At 43.5% G+C, this 17,597-nt stretch overlaps 1 protein-coding gene across 1 annotated transcript in view; it reads left to right on the top strand.

Moving 5' to 3' along the window:
* The window catches only part of fgf5 (fibroblast growth factor 5), a 19,430-nt gene extending 2,446 nt beyond the window's left edge, over positions 1 to 16,984 (top strand). Inside the window, exons 2-4 of the mRNA XM_079568985.1 lie at positions 4,758 to 4,861; positions 14,406 to 14,877; positions 16,889 to 16,984. Of these exons, the coding sequence (XP_079425111.1) occupies positions 4,758 to 4,861; positions 14,406 to 14,750 (449 nt within the window). The 3' untranslated portion in view covers positions 14,751 to 14,877; positions 16,889 to 16,984. The remainder of the gene's footprint in view (positions 1 to 4,757; positions 4,862 to 14,405; positions 14,878 to 16,888) is intronic.
* The last annotated feature ends 613 nt before the right edge of the window (positions 16,985 to 17,597 follow it).

The raw sequence follows: 17,597 nt of genomic DNA, 5'->3' as shown, positions 1-17,597 counted from the left end.
CGTTTGTAACTCTGTCCAGTGTAAATGTTGTGGAGGCTGACGTCTGGGATGGTTCTCTCGGCGGCGATGACGGCTCTCGTTTGGGGCTGAGGTCACTCTTGGCAGGTAGAGAATCTCGGAGGCGCTATTTCGGGCCACAACAGGTGCTTTCCCGATCAGTCTGTCTGTCAGCGCCGCCGGCTCGGAGGAACAAGTCATCACCAAAGCTGCACGCGAGCCTACGAGCGATGACGAGGACTGGGATTGAGATTTCATTTTCACTCGGTTGAGATTCAGTTTCCCCAGTACATTTCGAACACACAAAAACGAAATCAACCTTGTCTATAGCATGCTGTTCATCATAAGCTCCTCCTGAGCTCCCATGTAAAGTCAGGTCCATAAATATTGGGACATTGACTCATTTCTTATGTTCTTGCCCTTTTAAAACACCACAATGGATTTGAAATAAAACTGAAAAATGTGTAGTGGAACTGCAGACCATCAGCTTTAATTTGAGGCTATTTACATGAACATGAACGATGTAGGAATTACAACCGTTTGTATGTGTGACTCCCACATTTCAAGGGACCAAAAGTAATGGGACAAAGTAACAACTTTTCCTTTTTAATATTTGGTTAGTCAATTCCAGCCTGAAGTCTAGAAGGCACAGACGTCACCAGACTCTGGGTTTCATCCCTGGTGATGCTCTGCCAGGCCTCTAATGTAAATGTCTTCGGTTCCTGCTTGTCATTGAGACATTTTCCCTTCAGTTTGGTCTTCAGACAGTGAAATGCAGCTCAGTTGGATTCATGTCAGGTGACTGACTTGGCCAATGAATAACATTTCGCTTCTTTGCCTTAAAAAGCTCTTTGGAGGCTTTGGCAGTAGCTTTGGGTCATTGTCCATCTGCACTGTGAAGCGGCGTCCCAGCATTTGGCTGAATATGAGCTCATAATATTGCCCCAAACACTTCAGAATTCATCCTGCTGCTTTTGTCAACAGTCACATCATCAGTAAATACAAAGGAACCAGTTCCATTGGCCCAAACAAGCCCATGCCATGATGCTGCACCACCATGTTTCACTGATGAGGTGGGATGTTTTCAATCATGAGCAGTTCCTTTCTTTCTCCAGACTTTTCTCTTTTCCCATCACTCTGGTACAAGTTGATCTTTGTCTCATCTATCCTCGGATGTTGTTCCAGAACTGTTAAGGCTTTTTTTTTTAGATGTTTTTTGGCAAACTCTAATCAGCCTCCTGTTTTTGAGGCTCACCAGTGGTTTACACCTCGTGGTTAATCGTCTGTATTCTCTCTGGTGAAGTCTTCTCTTGATTGTTGACTTGGACACACATACACCACCTCCTGGAGAGTGTTTTGTCCCATTACTTCTGGTCCCTTGAAACGTGGGAGGCTCACTTAAAACCGCTTGTAATTCCTACACCATGCATCCGATTTGGATGTAAATACTCTCAAATGAAAGCTGAAAGCCCGCAGGTTATGTATATCTTTTGTGTATCATATGAAATCCTTTGTGGGGGTTTATAGAGCCTAAAATATAAGAATTGAGTCGATGTCCCAGTATTATGGACCTGACTGCATAAATGCTTTCCTCACCTCTCCACAAAGGCGCGACTGGGCAGTTATTCCAGAGACAATCTGAGCGGCCACTTTTGGGAAACGCCCTGATCACAATGAGGACATTTCTGCCTTTTGTGGAGGAATCTGTCAAAAGCTTTATTCCAGCTGTTCCTCTTTGACCTAGGACAGGCAAATCTGGCGAATGCTCCAGCTTGATCCACTTTGGCAAAGGTTTCCTCTCACATTATGCCCTGCACAGCCACGTCCAATTCAACCGATGAGACCCAAAGACTCCAAGTTCATTGTTGTCGCCCGTTACGACGACATGAGGAAAACCCCACAGGCTCGATCTAAAAGGCGGGTGTGCTTTTGACCCGGATCAGCCACAGTCCGCGAAGGCTCTCTGTGTGTGTGAGATTTATGGGGCGAGGGTTTGGAGGAGCGGGGCCCGGGGTCCTGTTTCAGGCGCGGGACACTTCAGAGGCACGGTTATGATTATTATGATCTCAGTCCAGAGCCAGGTCTGACCCCGCAGGTCTTCACCTCCGGCGCTGGGGGTGACCGTGAGAAAAGAGGCGCAAGCACTGCTTTAAGAGGAGACACTGCAGGCAAAACTCAATTTTTTCAGTTTTCAGGTTTTGGGCCAAATTGGTCTCTGAACATATAAGCTTTCACCCGGAAACAGAAAATATGCCTAATCTTCACAATAACATGTTCAAATATTGCGCTGATTCAATGTTCCCCCATAGACGTATATGGGACAATGCAATTTCAAGGGCCTTTTTCTCAAAACACATTTTTCTGTCATTGTGGCGACACTATGTCCACGTCAGTCGGACCAAAAGACTTCAAATTTTCCAGCCTTGGACTGAACAATATTTGGAAGATTTTTTCAGAGGGATTTTTTATTATCTAATCCCTAGCCCCATTTATTGAGCTTTGAATGTCAAAAAATGAGGCGAAAATTACATTTTTACACATTTTTCCACTAAAAAACAGCTTATTTTAAAACTAAACAAGAAATCCAAAATCCCCTCTGAAAAAGTCTTGGTAACTCATTTATCAATAAAATGAAACCATAAATTTGAATGTAGCTCTATCCATTATTCAGATTTCGTCGCCGAAAACATGTGAAATTTGGGGCATTTTTAGGCATAAAACACCTTGTTCTTATATGAAAAAACTTGCCATGTATTTTCTTTTCACATTTATGCCAGTAATCGACAGCAAAAGTTTCAAATTGATATCTGTAAATTTAAATTTTTTCCCTATTCACCTGCAGTGTCTCGCCTTCTGCAAATGAAAACAATTTCAACACAAAACAGAAAAAAAGGTTTAAACAGTGTCAGTGAAGCTCGTAGCTCCACAGGCAGATCGTCCCGGAGCCGAGGAGGACCGGCCACTGAAGAAGAACGGCCACTCCTTTGGTCCTGGTGTTGTCCTGAAGACCACTGGGCTGATGCGCCACGAGCACTTCACATAGATAGGAAGGTGCAAGTCCATGAATAGATTTGAAAACAAACATTACAAGATTAAAATTAACCCCAGCATGTACTGGAGCCGGTGCAGGGAGCGCACTACACTACTTTATTGTCCCACGTAGCCCTTGAGGCATTCATGTACCCCCTAATGTAACTCGAGGACCCTGCCAAAAGTTTTACACAGCGAGCAACTAAACATAGATTATCCAGTGCATAGTAGAGTAGCCCGGCTGGAGGATTCACCTATTGCTGGGTTTCAGGTGACATCATAGAGCTCTAAAGGCCTGTAATATTATATAGAGATACAATTATTTTGTTTTTGAGGACATTTCTGGTCTTGTACAGAGAACTCATGCACCCATTGACTGATATTAATGACCATTCACTAGCAAGGACCACTTGATTAAGATTTCATTCACAAGGTTGTAGTGTGGATGAACCCAGCTCTTCGGGACCCCCCCCCCCCCTTCTAAGCAGGAGAGTCATTGCTGAAATGGAACAGACGTGAAGGGAGGGAGGGTTGGGTCGACAGTTTCAAACAAACTGAGATGACGAGGCTTGGCGTATAATGGCCCGTGAGGAATTAGAGGCGTGGCTAGGTGAAAGCTAGAGAGGTTGGTGTGGTCCTGCTCCTGGACGCCTTTTGAAAGCGTAATGCAGTTAATAGGAAAAACTGGCTCCTCCCCCTCACTGGGTCCGGAGACATCATCACATTCTAGAACCCGCAACCCAGAAATTAATGTCTTTGGTTGACGGTAGAAACCAGAGAAAACCCATCCGGACACAGGGAGAGAAACATGCAAAACTCCACACACCTGGAATCGAACCCGGGACCTTCTTGGTGGCTTGGCTTTTACAGCGACAAAGCAATCTAGATTCCCAAATAGTTTTTTTTGCATAGGGCGGCACTTTGGGGCAGCTGTTAGTGCTTGGGTTTGCATGTTGTCTGTTTATGTACAATAGGTAGATCCTCCAGCCAGGTGTTTCTGACCTTCTGGCTCCACATCTGGAGATGGGTGTCGGCCTACACTGGCTGCTCTCTGCTCCTGCGACTTGCCCCAGCGGCGTCGAGGACGGGTCAAACGCAGAGAATGAATAAAAGACTTTCTGATGGTTGCTATGGCCCAGCCCAAGTTAGCCGCCATGCACTGCAAAAATATCAAGCATTGGCTTAAATGACTTGAACTGAGGAAATGCATCTTGTTTTGAGCGGTTTTCACTCATTTAGACACTTTTCCTGATCGGACCAAGTTTACTTTGCTTGTTTGAGGACATTTCAGACCAGTTCAAGGGTAAATTGCCAATGAGATGAGACCAATTTTCTTTCCCCATTGGCAAAGAAAATGACCTGAAATAAGGACGAAATGTATCGAAACGAGTCAGAAACATCTCAGAACAAGTGAAATAATCTAGGACAAATGCCCAAGAACTTCTAAACTAGTCAAAACAGCTAAAATTTGGATTATTATGCTCAAATTGAGATGTTTATACTGATCTAGTTAATTACTTTTTGCAGTGTGCCGCCTTGTCCAGGATGAATGATGTGAGTGAATCAGTGGTGGTGGTTTATTGGCAGGTGAAAAGCGCTGTACAGCGTCCCTTCCACTTCCTAGAGGCTCAGCCCCTGGACTTGTGGAGGATCTGTCCCGTCACTAATGTTGAAAGAGTTGTGGTCTGTGGTGTTTTGAATCCGCTTGTCTCTCCTGTGTGTGTGCTCAGGCGTCCTGGAGCTGTTCGCCGTGTCTCAGGGCGTCATCGGGATCAGAGGAGTCCACAGCAACCGCTTCTTAGCCATGAACCAGCGAGGACGACTGCACGCTCAGGTCAGAGACGTCACGGCCTCCTGCAGTCATCGTTGGGTTTCCTCGTTCCCCCACTGGAAAAGTAACCTGTTGTTGCTGCGCTGCTTTAGCATGAAAAGTATTAACACAGTAGATGGGATAAAGGGAATGTTATAGGCACTGTGTTTTAAGACCTGAAAAAGGAAAAAGGTAGAATTCAGTGTTAATTTTGACAACATATTTTAATTTAGTCTTAGTCTTTTGACGAAAATGTAATTCGATTTTAGTCTAGTTTTAGTCAAAAAATTATCTTCAATTTTAGTCTAGTTTTAGTCGACTAAAATTGCATATCAATTTAGTCGGCTAAATTTAAGACTAATTTAGTCGACTTTGCATTGATAATATTCATTATAATCATATTTAATCTTGTTCCTCTGCTTCCTGTTTCTGCTCCACATGAACAAAGCTCAGAGCTGATCCTTTGGCAGTGAATTTACATGATCTGAGGCTCTTTCAGACGCTCAATAGAAATTTGGATGATTTTAGTCTCTCCTTTTCATTTTTATTTAGTCTTATTTTAATCGACTAAAATATCTGGACATTTTAGTCACAGTTTTAGTCTCATGAAAAACTTTTAATTTAGTTTTAGTCCAATTTTAGTCGTCAAAAATAACACTTTGACTAAAATTAAGACAAAATATTTTAGTCGACAAAATTAACACTGTATCGAATTACAGCAATTTAAATGTTCAGCTGCAGCTCTGTCATGGTTTAAGTCCTGCCTGGAGGGTAGAGAACAATGTGTGAAAGTGGGTAGCGTTAAAATGCACCCTGAGTCACAATGACTTAAGAGTGCCTCAAGGGTCAGGCCTTGGACCGTTGCTGTTTTTAATGTATATAAATGATCTCCCAGATTGCTGTCAGGGTGTAAATTGCCATCTTTATGCTGATGACACAGTTATTCATGTGTCAGCATAAACATCTGCGCTGTCTGGGCAGCAGTTAACACAGGCTTTACTTAACATCTCAAGATGGCTTCAGCTGTCCCTTTAAATGTAAAGAAAACATTCTCAATGTGTTTCTCCATCAGCCAGAGGTCCCCTGACAGCACCTTAGAGGTTCCGTTAGAACATGAACCCATTCTGGAGGTTCATGAAACAAAATACTTGGGCATAATCTTAGATAAACGCCTTAAGTTTCAAAGTCAAGTCACTAACGTCTGCAGGAAAGTCAAATCAAATCTGAACTGTTTTCGTTTTATAAGAAGAGAGTTGTCACACCACGCGGCTTTATTGTATAAGCGTGCAATAGTGTTTTCACACCTGTCATACTGCATTACAGCAGGTCACAAACATCAGCGTCCACTCTGAGACCAGTCACTTCTGTGTATAAATGGGCAAATAAGATATTTGATATTTTATTATACTGAAATTGACTTTTACATGTCTGAACAATTGTGTGTCACCACTGTTCTCTGGCCTCATGGTGAGGGGTCAGGGGTCAGGGTTCTCTCAGACCTTCCACCAGAGCCTCAGTTAGCGGGGATTGTAGCTCCCAAAGTTTAGAAACTCTTTTGGTCAGTCTAGCTTCTCCTTCAGAGGGACGACACTGTGGAACTCTCTCCCCACTGCTCTGAACCGGCAGACTAATATTAACATCTTTACCAGAGGCTCAAACAGTGGCTCAAATCAGGCCAAAGGTGTTCACATGTGTAAAATGTGCCTTGTCTTGTGTTTTAGCTTTGAAACCTAAAAGCCCCCTATGGAGAGGCGTTGAAAATGAGTGCTATAACACATAAACAATGCATCTGGTTCGTCCAGTGTAATTGCTATGTCCATATTAAAGGTCCTATATCATGCAAAATCGACTTTTTAGAGCTTTTAGCCATGTTGTTATGCTATTTCCTTATCAAAAAAAAAAAACAGAGTGGTTTGTGGCTTCATTCACGCAGCTCTCAGTAATCCTCCTGAATCCTGCTCTCTGAGCAGCTGCTCCTCCCTCTCCTGGTGATCGACTGAGTGTTCAGTTGTAACAGCGGAACGGAAGTGCTCAGCGTCTGTAATGTAATGTCTTACAGCCTGATTTTATTTTGTAAAACAGCTTTTTCATTATTTCTGTTGTAAGAGAGAAACAAAGAGAAAAAAAAAGGAAAAAGAAAAAAAAAGGATGTGCCCGAGGTGTTTCCAGGTCAGCTGAGGCCAAAACAAACACATCCCCTGAGCGTCTGAACAGATCAGTCATGTTTGCGCTGCAGCTGAAGATGGAGCTCGTTGTAACTGGACACACCTGTTCTTTATTCTTACCTAACGATAATGTCACGGAGAAAAAGAAGCGCGTTTGGCTACGTGGACGGGAGTTTATTCAACCTTTTTCAAGAAGAGGCCACTCGAAGTTGTTTTTTTCTCCGGGATTCAGCGACTATCACCAAAATATTGTTTTTCTGTGACTGTCACTGATGGATGTTTGGTGAACCTTCGCCAGAATCAAAGTGGATTAACTTTTATAACCAACGCGAGTCCCACAATGTAAACAGCGATGGACCAGAGCGGTGAGTCAATCCAAACGCGGGTTAGCTTTTGTGTTAGCATATTAGCATGTGTGTTAGCCATTTATGAAGCTGTGTTGCAGATGTCAACTCCGTATAACTGCATCGTGAAGCAATTTCACTTATTGCTGTTTATTTATATTACGGTAAAGTTGTATGTGCGGAGAGAGGGGGCGGAGTTAACTGAATCGAAGCGTTGTGTCTTCCGGGTTTGAGAAATACCTCCAGAAAACACTTATATTTATCACAAAAATGAGTGCTCCATAGTGGTAGAGGTACAATCATTCATATAAATGCCTATACTTAACTTTGGCTAAAATAGCATGATATAGATCCTTTAAATGAATAAATAAATGAAATGAAAAACACATTAGACACTCCTGTGTTACCAAACTGAGCTGAAGTTAAACCCACATACAAACAGCGTTAAAAACATCAATAATATCTAGGCCTTTCTCTGAGCTTTATTTATATACTTATCCAAAATGTTGATAAAATATGAGGAAAACATTTCTTGCAAGTTTTCTGTCATTTCATATTTTCACGTAAAAATAAGATTTTCAGCAACAAAATTTAGTAAAAGGATTGAGCCAGGTTTAAATGTGTGGTTTCATTTTGTTGATATTAGATTTGCTCAGAGGGATTTTGGATCTTGTTTAGTTTGTGAATAAACTTGTTTTTGGGTTCAAAGCTGAATTAGATCTGTATAAAATCCTTCCAAAGCTTCCAAATGTAGAAGCATCCGAGCCTGTAAAGTGTGGAGTCTGTAGGAGCGCTAAAGTTTAGTCCCTTTGGGTGCACATGCCCTCTGTGTATATTAATCCAATTATGGGAAATGACCATATTTGGATAACAGCGTCATCTCAGTCACAGCCTTTTCTGCTACACGTGGATACCAAACTATTCTTTTAACTCGTTTATAACACACTGGCCTCTCCGGTGCTGTACACAAATAGTTTACTTCCTCCCTCACAGACAGGACGTTCATGGTAAGTGTGGATACCTGCCCCTCTAAGGTCCATAAAATCACATGTGGTGTGCCCCAGGGTTCAATTTTAGGCCCAGTGCTTTTTAATCTGTATATGCTCCTCTTGGTGAGTCAACTCTCACAGTTCTGCTGATGATACACAGTTATACATCTCCATGTCTCCTGATGACACCAGGCCAATAGATGCACTTTTTAACTGCATTTTAGAATCAAATTCTGGATGGCAGAAAACTTTCTCCAGCTTAACCAGGACAAAACTGAAATGTTAATCATCGGCCCTGAGGGAGAGACTTTTACCCAAACTACAGTCACTGTCTTTTAATCCTTCCTCACAGGTGAAGAACCTGGGTGTGATCTTTGACTCTGAGCTGGCGTTTATTCCACACATTAAGAATAAAAAGACAGGTTTTTACCATCTAAAGAACATAGCCAGAGTCGCCCCGTTCTCTCTCGGGCCAACACGGAGACGCTCATGCATGCTTTTATCACCAGTCGTATCCACTACTGTAATGCCCTGCTCTCTGGTCTTCCCAAAAAGAGGATCTCAGGTTTACAACTCTTACAAAACTCAGCAGCTCGTGTCCTGACGAAGACCAGGAGGCGGGACCACATTACACCGGTTTTAGAATCGCTGCATTGGCTCCCCGTGTGTTTCAGGATCGATTTTAAAGTTCTTTTAATGGTTTTTAAATGTCTTAATGGTCTTGGTCCTTCTTATCTTTCAGAACTGCTTTTACCTTACGAACCTTCACGGCCCCTTCGCTCCTCCGGCAGGGGTCTCCTAGTTATTCCTAAAGTCAACAAAAAGACTCAATATTACGGCCCTCGCCTCTGGAACCACCTGAGGAGGAGCTCAGGGATGCAGAGAACGTTCATGTTTTTAAGAGCAGCTCAAGACCCACCTTTTTAGCTTAGCCTTTAACTGACTAATCTATTTACTTAATCCTAATATATAAAATATATATATGGGAGGTTGTGCCAGGCGCATTGTTTTAAATGTTGTAATCTGTAAAGCACTTTGTGATACCTTTCGGTATGAAAAGCGCTTTATAAATAAAGTTTGATTGATTGATTGAAACGTTTTTCCTCTCTCTCACTGACAGAGTTAAAACTAAAATGTTAAAGGATAAAACTAGACCACTCTGAGCACTGAGCACCAGCGTCTGTGCTTCAGTGCAGCGCTGCAGTAAAACCAGCTCAGAGCCGTGTGTCGGGGACGAGCTCAGAGCGAATGGCGCTGGGGCAGATCCGATGTCCACTTCAGTCGGATGCGTGTCATATTTTGGGGATTTGGAAAAGCTCCTGAGGCCCACGGGACGAGCTCTGGAGGCGGGACCAGCGTCCGGGACACGAGAGGCATCCAGCTCCAGCCTCCGCATTCACAAAGTCTGACACAGCGCAGAGTAAAGAGGGTTTCAGACGGTAAACTCAGAGAGATGCCTTTCGCTCTGAGCCTGCTCCTCCTACACATGCATTTTGTTAGTCGTCGAATCCACGACCTGTTCCATCCCCCATACAAATGAATAGTGAAGACAGGCGCAATACTAAAGTACGGCGAGGTAAATGTTGTCCTTTCCATCACGTATATATAATTTGTGTGGTCTTTGTTTCTTGGCCATTGGATATGTATCTACGGCTGGGTACAGTTATTTTCTTTGTCATGCAGATACCTGAATGGATACCTTGGGTCGCGGCTCGTCATCTCAGAAGGATTATTGGTCCCGACGCCGAACCAGTTGAGAACCACTGATCTAGAACCATAAAACAGAACAATCATTTCCTCAAAATTTGTATCATTTCTTTTAGCAGAAACAACTAAGTCACTTGGTTCCTGTCCAGTCCGTGAACCGACAGCATCAAAGTTTGAATCTAAAGAGAGATGTTATTTTCGATACTTTCATTATTTCGATTCCAAAAGTGAACAGTGAAAAAGCTTGCACACTTACTCCAACAAAAGTACCTTTATTCAGACAAGGTTTCGATCCACTTTCCTCCCACTGGCCCTGCCCCTGGTGATGTGCGTATATTCATACTGCTTGTTCCACACCAGTAGTGACCTTTATTTTTTGATACCGGACTTGTATGATTTGAGTCCTATGTGCATCCGACCTAGCCTGGCTATAACCAAACCACCAGTTCATTTTCTCGTAGGAGAGGTGTGGTTTACGATCGTCCATAGTCGTTTATTGGGCGCTACAAATGTCTATCATGCGTCTGCACGTAGCCACAGCCAATCGTATCATCGTATCCGATGACGTATGACGTACCCGCTGTAAACTTTTGAGCTAAACTATTTAGAACACAGTCTAAAGCTTGATCGAAAAATTGCATTGCGTCTGCTGCTTGGATCCGTAAATAAAGTTTTTTTTATCTGTAAGTTTCCAAACTACAAGCTTCCGTATGTCGAATACATCGTCTTGCCGTCCCTCCTCGTTCTGTGACTGACCAAATCCATGGAAAAAGTTCGGCCATGGTCCCCAGGCTGCTGTGCAATTTGAAATGATTCGAGTTTACACAACAGCATGGGGATTCATAGGCTTTATCAGACCCACAAAAAGCGAAAACTTAATGGCACGCTACCTAATTTTCACCCATTTTGTCTGATATTGACTAAAAAAGTATTTTGTCAAATTACCTTTTCACAAAAAAAGGTAAACCCTTTCTCGTCACATATAGAGCTGGGTCGACCATAAACAACATACACTGTCACGAATCAGGCTGATTTCTTTCACAATTGACTACTTTTACAACAAACTTTTATGGTGCAAAAAGAACATTTTGTCAGGTATTGGGCATTTAACTGAGTATGATTTAGCATTTAGTTAATTTGTCTCTAACGTTAAATCTCCAAAGGTTTGTACATTCATTATACTGGAAATCCATGCTAATTTTGAGTAGGTTTAAACTTTAGACTATTTTATCGGCAATGGAACAAGAACGATTTTTGTGTTATTTCCTTCCTTTTTAAGCAACTTAATGCTTGTTCCATTGGCTCTAATTTCCAGACAAAATCTGCTTTAAATGTCTTCATTCAAGCACTTTTTTCCGAGCCATTTTGCAAAGATAAGACGGCACTTTTCCCATTGAGGCTTTGACGTCACCTTAATGTGGTCGATGGTTGACAGCAGCTGGAAACATCTGGATCGTTCATCATTTGCGATGTTTGAGACTGATGCTAACGGACTCTGAAAAGTCTCCCAGACTCGCCGACTGATAACTGTCGTTGACGTTAGGATCGAGCGCTGCTTCTCCTTCTGATTTCTGTGGGTGAAATGACGAGATCGAACGAAGTGACCCATCTCTGTCTCCTCAGCTTCGAAAGCCGCATATTATTTCTTTCTTTCTTCACAAATAAACGGCTGAAGTGAGAGCGAGTCCCGCTGAGAGTCGGTAATCTTTTAAAACTCGTCTGAACCCGCTCCAGTCCTGTCCAGAGCGCTCCCCGTGCGCCTGACACAAGCCGATTATTAACATCTGCCGCCTCTGATAGCGGACGATGAAACTGAACGGATCTTTATTCTCCCAGAGGCCGGGGTTCAGGAAAGAAAAACTTCCTTCATGTTTTATTCTAGCTTTATCTGCTGATGTTCATTGCTCTTCAAAATGTAAAATACAAGAACAGGTTGTCTATTTACGTCAATGAATCAAGAATTTGTTTTAATAATTGTTCCTTCAGCCTTACATGTAAAGTATATGAGAGGATAAAAAGACTTTGGGGTTCTGGACTTAAGTATTAAAGTATTAAATGTGATGGTCTGTGTTCTGAGTTTTTGAACGTCCACAAGGGGGTGCCACAGGGTTCAATGTTGGGACCCCATCTGTTCATCATGTATATTAGTGAATTCATCTGCTAATACACATTTTGACACTGATGACACAATGATTTTGTGAAAAATCCCCCCTCCTTTTGTGGAGAATTCCCCCCTCCTGTGGATCCTCCCCTTTACTCCTGCTTTGGCCCTCCTTCAGTCTCTACCTGGCTCCACCCAGAGTCTATAATTAGGGGAGCAGCCCACCTGTTCTGCCATTATGTCCTGCTCAAGCCACAGGAGCCATCCAGCTTCCAGAAGACAGTGTGTGAATGACAACAAACCACTGCTCTCCCTCATGGCCCACCATACCTCCACCCCAAGCCCATAACCCCCACTTACAACACCTCAAAAAAATGACCTTTTAACTCTGAATCTGCTGGCTGTCTCATCCATTGCGTTGGCACCTTCACCAGGAATCAGCATACATCACAAGACTACAGTTACTTATATTTTTCAATTTACTGTTTTGGACTGACCCCTGCTTAAGCTGTAGAATCCCTGCTGAAAGCTTGTGATGTGGTCCAGCACATCTGCAGATAAAACTGCTCCTCAATGCTGAAAAGACCAAACAAAAAGGCTCCTCAAACTATTCCCTTCATGTCCACTCTTGAGGGAAATGTCAAAGAGGTGGTTCACGCGTACAAATACAAAGACGTTGAAGCCAAATATTGACAATCTTGGGAAGAAACTTCAAATTGGGCTTTTTCTTTCTAAATAAATGCTGCTTTTCTTTAGTCACTGCAACATTTGTATCTATATTAGACGATGGAAACCTGTTGTACATGATACAGCTACTCAATGTCTAAGATTGACACTGTTTATCTCTGAGCTTCATTACTAACTGCATGGCCTTGACCCATCAGTTTGAACGTATTCTCCGGTGGGATGGCCTTCTTTGTCCTCCAGGAGTCTGGGTCATTGGTAAACTTTAATTTATAAGGCCATGAATGGTCTACTGCCCTCTTACATCTGTAACTTCATCACACGGAGGACTCTTACTGTTTAAATGATCATTAGTAGCTTACTGTTCCATTTGTTTATTCACCTGCAGTGCCTTAAATGGATTTACTCTGATGTATTTTCCTCTTTTAATACTTACAGACCCATCACCAGATTTTTTACTCGTACTGAAACTAATTGTTTTGTCCTCCTCCTTTAACCTCTTAACCCCTCCCCCTGAACCAAGCACATTTTCTCCAGTGTGGCTTTGACCCAAATCTGAACGTTTAAAGCAGAACTAAGTAACGTGTTTACCTTAATAAATCCTTTCTGTAGTTCCTCTGGGGGTAATACAAGTGTTGATGGGGTGATTGGAGGGTCTTTTACCTCCCCCTGGTGTCTCTGGCCAGAAAACCACAATTGCAACTTTCCTGCCTCTGGGTCGGAGGCCCCAATATGCACACTAATGGAATCACGAAGAAGAAGCTAACAGGCTAACGGGCAAAGCTAACTGCGGGCTAACACCACTTTAAACAGTATTTACAGCCAAGTTTGAGTGAAAAAAAAAGATCTCTATTGTGTAATTGGATGAACAATAACCCTCTCTCCCTTTGTCTTTTCTGTCAGCGTAGTATTTACTCTCACGGACAATGAATGAGTAAAAAAAAGCAACATGCTACGACACCTGCAGTGGCGCTTATGGCCTCTATGGGCATGAGTTACTTAGTACTGCTTTAAAAAGAAAAAAGCATCAAAATAGCGACGAAAATGAGGATGAAAGCGCACAAAACCATGACAAAAAAGAGAGAAAATAGAAACAAACACGACAATCACTATTCACTAAACTACAATCACTTTTGTAGGTCTGTCAAATGAGGCACTACACTGTTGCTTTCCAGTTGAGAAGCTTTAAAGGAACAGGCCACAGTTTTTCCATACTCAGATATGTTCTTACCTGAGCTTAGACGAGTTGATGCGTACCTGTCTGGTCTTTGTGCCTGTGGAAGAGCGTGGTCGCTTCCAACTTCACCCTCGTTTGGAGCTACAGGAATATGCTGGGAGAGGCCACATGCTAACAACATCTTTGGTCGTTTTGCGTGACTATGGGCACGCACAAAGACCAGACAGGTACGTATCAACTCGTCTAAGCTCAGGCAAGAACATATCTGAGCATGGAAAAATGGTGGCCTGTTCCTTTTTAGATTTCAAGCCGAACTAGAGAAAGTACTGTATGATGTTCTAATGTAATACCCTCCTCTAGCTCACTGTTAGACATTTACATTTCTCTCTCTCTCGTTTCAGGAGCTCTTCTCGGACGACTGTAAATTCCGCGAGCGTTTCCAGGAGAACAGCTACAACACGTACGCCTCCGTGACACACATGAACCTCCGCACGGGCCGCCAGTGGTACGTGGCCCTCAACAAGCGCGGCAAGGCCAAGATGGGCTCCAGCCCGCGGGTCAAGTCCCAGCACGTGTCCACGCACTTCCTGCCCCGCGGGGGCCTGGGCGGCGGGCACGGCGGCCTGGGCTTCACCGTGACGGACCGGCGGGCCGAGGAGCGGGCGGCGAAACAGGCCGGACCCAATAACAACGCCAATGCACCGAAAAGGACGGTCAAATACTGGCCCAAGTACCGCTTCGGGTAGGAGGCGGGCGAGGGGTAAAACGATGGAGCGACAGAGACTTGGGGAAAACTCTGGATCATGAGGAAGTTTGGGGCTGGACTTGTTTTTGGTCATTTGAGAAGAGACTCAGTTTGGAGACACGGCTCATGTGAGTACGACATTTTAACTCCAATATTACACACTGCCCGACCAAAGAAGAGACGCCACAGAAAAAGGTCACACGCTCTAATCTTTGGTTCTGCTTTTAGCTTTGATTCCAGCACATTCTCTGTGGCGTTGTTTTAATAAGCTTCAGTTTCCATGCACTGGAGCTTCCCGGTTGTTATTGGGAGTTTTGAATATTCTGGTTTTGTCTTTGATCATACAGTGGGAGGGAAAAGTGAGTACACCATTTGGAATTTCTTACATTCCTGCCTATATTGCTGATAAAATATGGTGTGATCTTTAGTGAAATCACAAGAATAGACAAACAGTGTCTGCTTGAACTAGTTCCACCCAAACATTTACATTTTATCACATTTTTATTGGTCATAACATGTCAACATTCACAGGACAGCATGGAATAAGTGAGTACACCCCCTGTATGCAGACATTTAGAGTCAGGTGTGAGCCAACCTGAAGTCCCATCACTGAGGTGTGGTTTAAAGATGGCCTCCTCACTGAAAAACACGCACTACTTAAGAATGGTCTCTCGTTGAGAAGCATTGTCTGATGTGCATCATGTCTCAAAAGAGCTCTCCAACGATCAAGAATGATTCATTTCTATAAAGCTGGAAAAGGTTACAGAACCATCACTGTATCAACGCAGTTTCATCGATTATAGGAATCTGAAAATAGTCGTTTCCAGGTAATGAGAGACCTGGAATCTCCAACAGTAACGGCATGTATACACTCTTTACCAGTTATACACAACTTCCTATTTCTTGGGCATGCGCCATTAGGCAAACAAATGTCTCTTGGACGTTAGAGAGGAGACTGAGTTTTTAGTACTAAACATGAAAGAACTAAAAGTAGTGAATATTTAAGATGGAAAGAAGCATCCTCATGTGGATTTATGCAAAACTGTGGACGATTGTTTAACCTCTTAACCCCCACCTGAAGCGCGCACATTTTCTCTAGTTTGGCTTTAGCCAAATAGCGCCAAAAACGAGGATGAAAACGCAACAAAAATTGTGACAAAAACACATCTAAAAAGCAACCAAAAAAGAGACAAAAAGGTTTTGATCACTTTAGTAGGTCTTAGCCACACCGCCTTTGCTCTGCCCGAGCACGTCAGACCTTGGAAGCTAAGCAGGGAAGGGCCTGGTCGGTTCTTGGATGGGAGACCGTTTGGGAAACACCAGGAAGCCTGGGGCGAATGTAATGAGTGAGTGGTTGGTGGTGGTCGGAGGGGCCGATGGCGCAGACTGGTTGCCTCGCTTCCGTCAGTCTACCACAGGGCAGCTGTGGCTACAATAGTAGCTTACCACCACCGAGTGTGTGAATGGATAATGCAATGTAAAGCGTCTTCGTGTGTCCAGAAAAGCGCTATATAAAACCAGTGCATTATTAGCTTTCAAATGAGGCATTACCCTCTAACTCTCTAAGTTTTCAGATTTGGGTAAAGCCGACCTGGAGAAAATGCGCTCGGTTCAGGCGGGGGGTAAAGGGAGGTTAAAGGCGGCTGGTTTTCCCCCGCTTTGTCCAACAGCTGCGTTCACAATGGGAAATTCTGAAAAAAAAAAAAACCTCCATGAGCTGCACTCTCTCCCTCCACTCCTGGGTTTAATCTCCCCCAGTGCTCCCTGGTCCAGCTCGGTGCAAATACAGACCCAGGATGCGCCTGCGCAGATGGAGCCTCAATCTTTTATTTGGTCATTGTGATTTGAGTTTTCCCATTACTCAGTTACATAGAAACATTCCGAAAACTGCCATAACCGGGTTTTGGCTAATTGTAATATTCAAGCCCATATAAAAGCACTCAGTGACGTCCAAAGATCCAGAGTTCGATCCTGTATTGATGCTGGGACAGTGTGACCAAAGGGTTAGGGTTCTCCATAGATCAGAAGGGTTCGTTACATCCGGGTACAGGACACTTTTCTATGGTCGGGCGCTGTGACCGGTCTCTCACTTCTCTGTCAAACACCGCTGATAATTGAATTGTGTTTTTTTAATTTCAGGATTAGGCGAAAACAACTGTCACTGTGACCCCCCGCCCGGAGACAGCTGCAGCGGATCAACCACAGGATGGTCCATCAAAGAGAGGGAGAGGGGGGAGAGAGAGAGGGACAGAGAGAGGGGAGAGGGGGAGAGAGAGAGGGGAGAGGGGGAGAGAGATAGAAGAGAGAGGGGGAGAGAGATAGAAGAGAGAGGGGAGGGAAAGAGTGATGAAGTTGTTATCTCGGCACAGCGAAAATGCTCTCATCGATTCCCAGAATAATTTGCCTGTTCATCAACCTACACCTAAAACATGTACAATAGCTCTCCACTCCCAGCCCCAGAGACATCGTTTATCCGACATCCATGTGTTGAGCTGAATCACTGGTGCACTGATCTATTCGATGGTTATTTATTTGTAGCACTAAAATGTACAGGGAACACAAGGACGGTTTGGAGCCATCCAGTGGAGAACCTGTTAACTGCAGGGGACTTTGATTTTGTTTTTTTCAAATTCTATAAAAGAAATTGTGTGCCTTTTCGTTTCATGACACTTTGTGGATTCTCTGTGACGTCACTTCCTTACGTCTTTGGTCATTGAACGGTTTGGAGTTCGGAGCTGGCAAAGGAAGAAGGAAAAAACAAAAGTGAGACGTGAGCCGCTGTCATTGCAGAGCTGAGACTGAACTGTTGTTTCCACTGTGTGTTTGTGCCACATTTGACAAATTATTT

This window comes from Gobius niger, assembly GCF_951799975.1.
Source record: "Gobius niger genome assembly, chromosome: 1".
NCBI lineage: Eukaryota > Metazoa > Chordata > Actinopteri > Gobiiformes > Gobiidae > Gobius > Gobius niger.
This window is presented reverse-complemented; position numbering and strand designations above follow the sequence as displayed.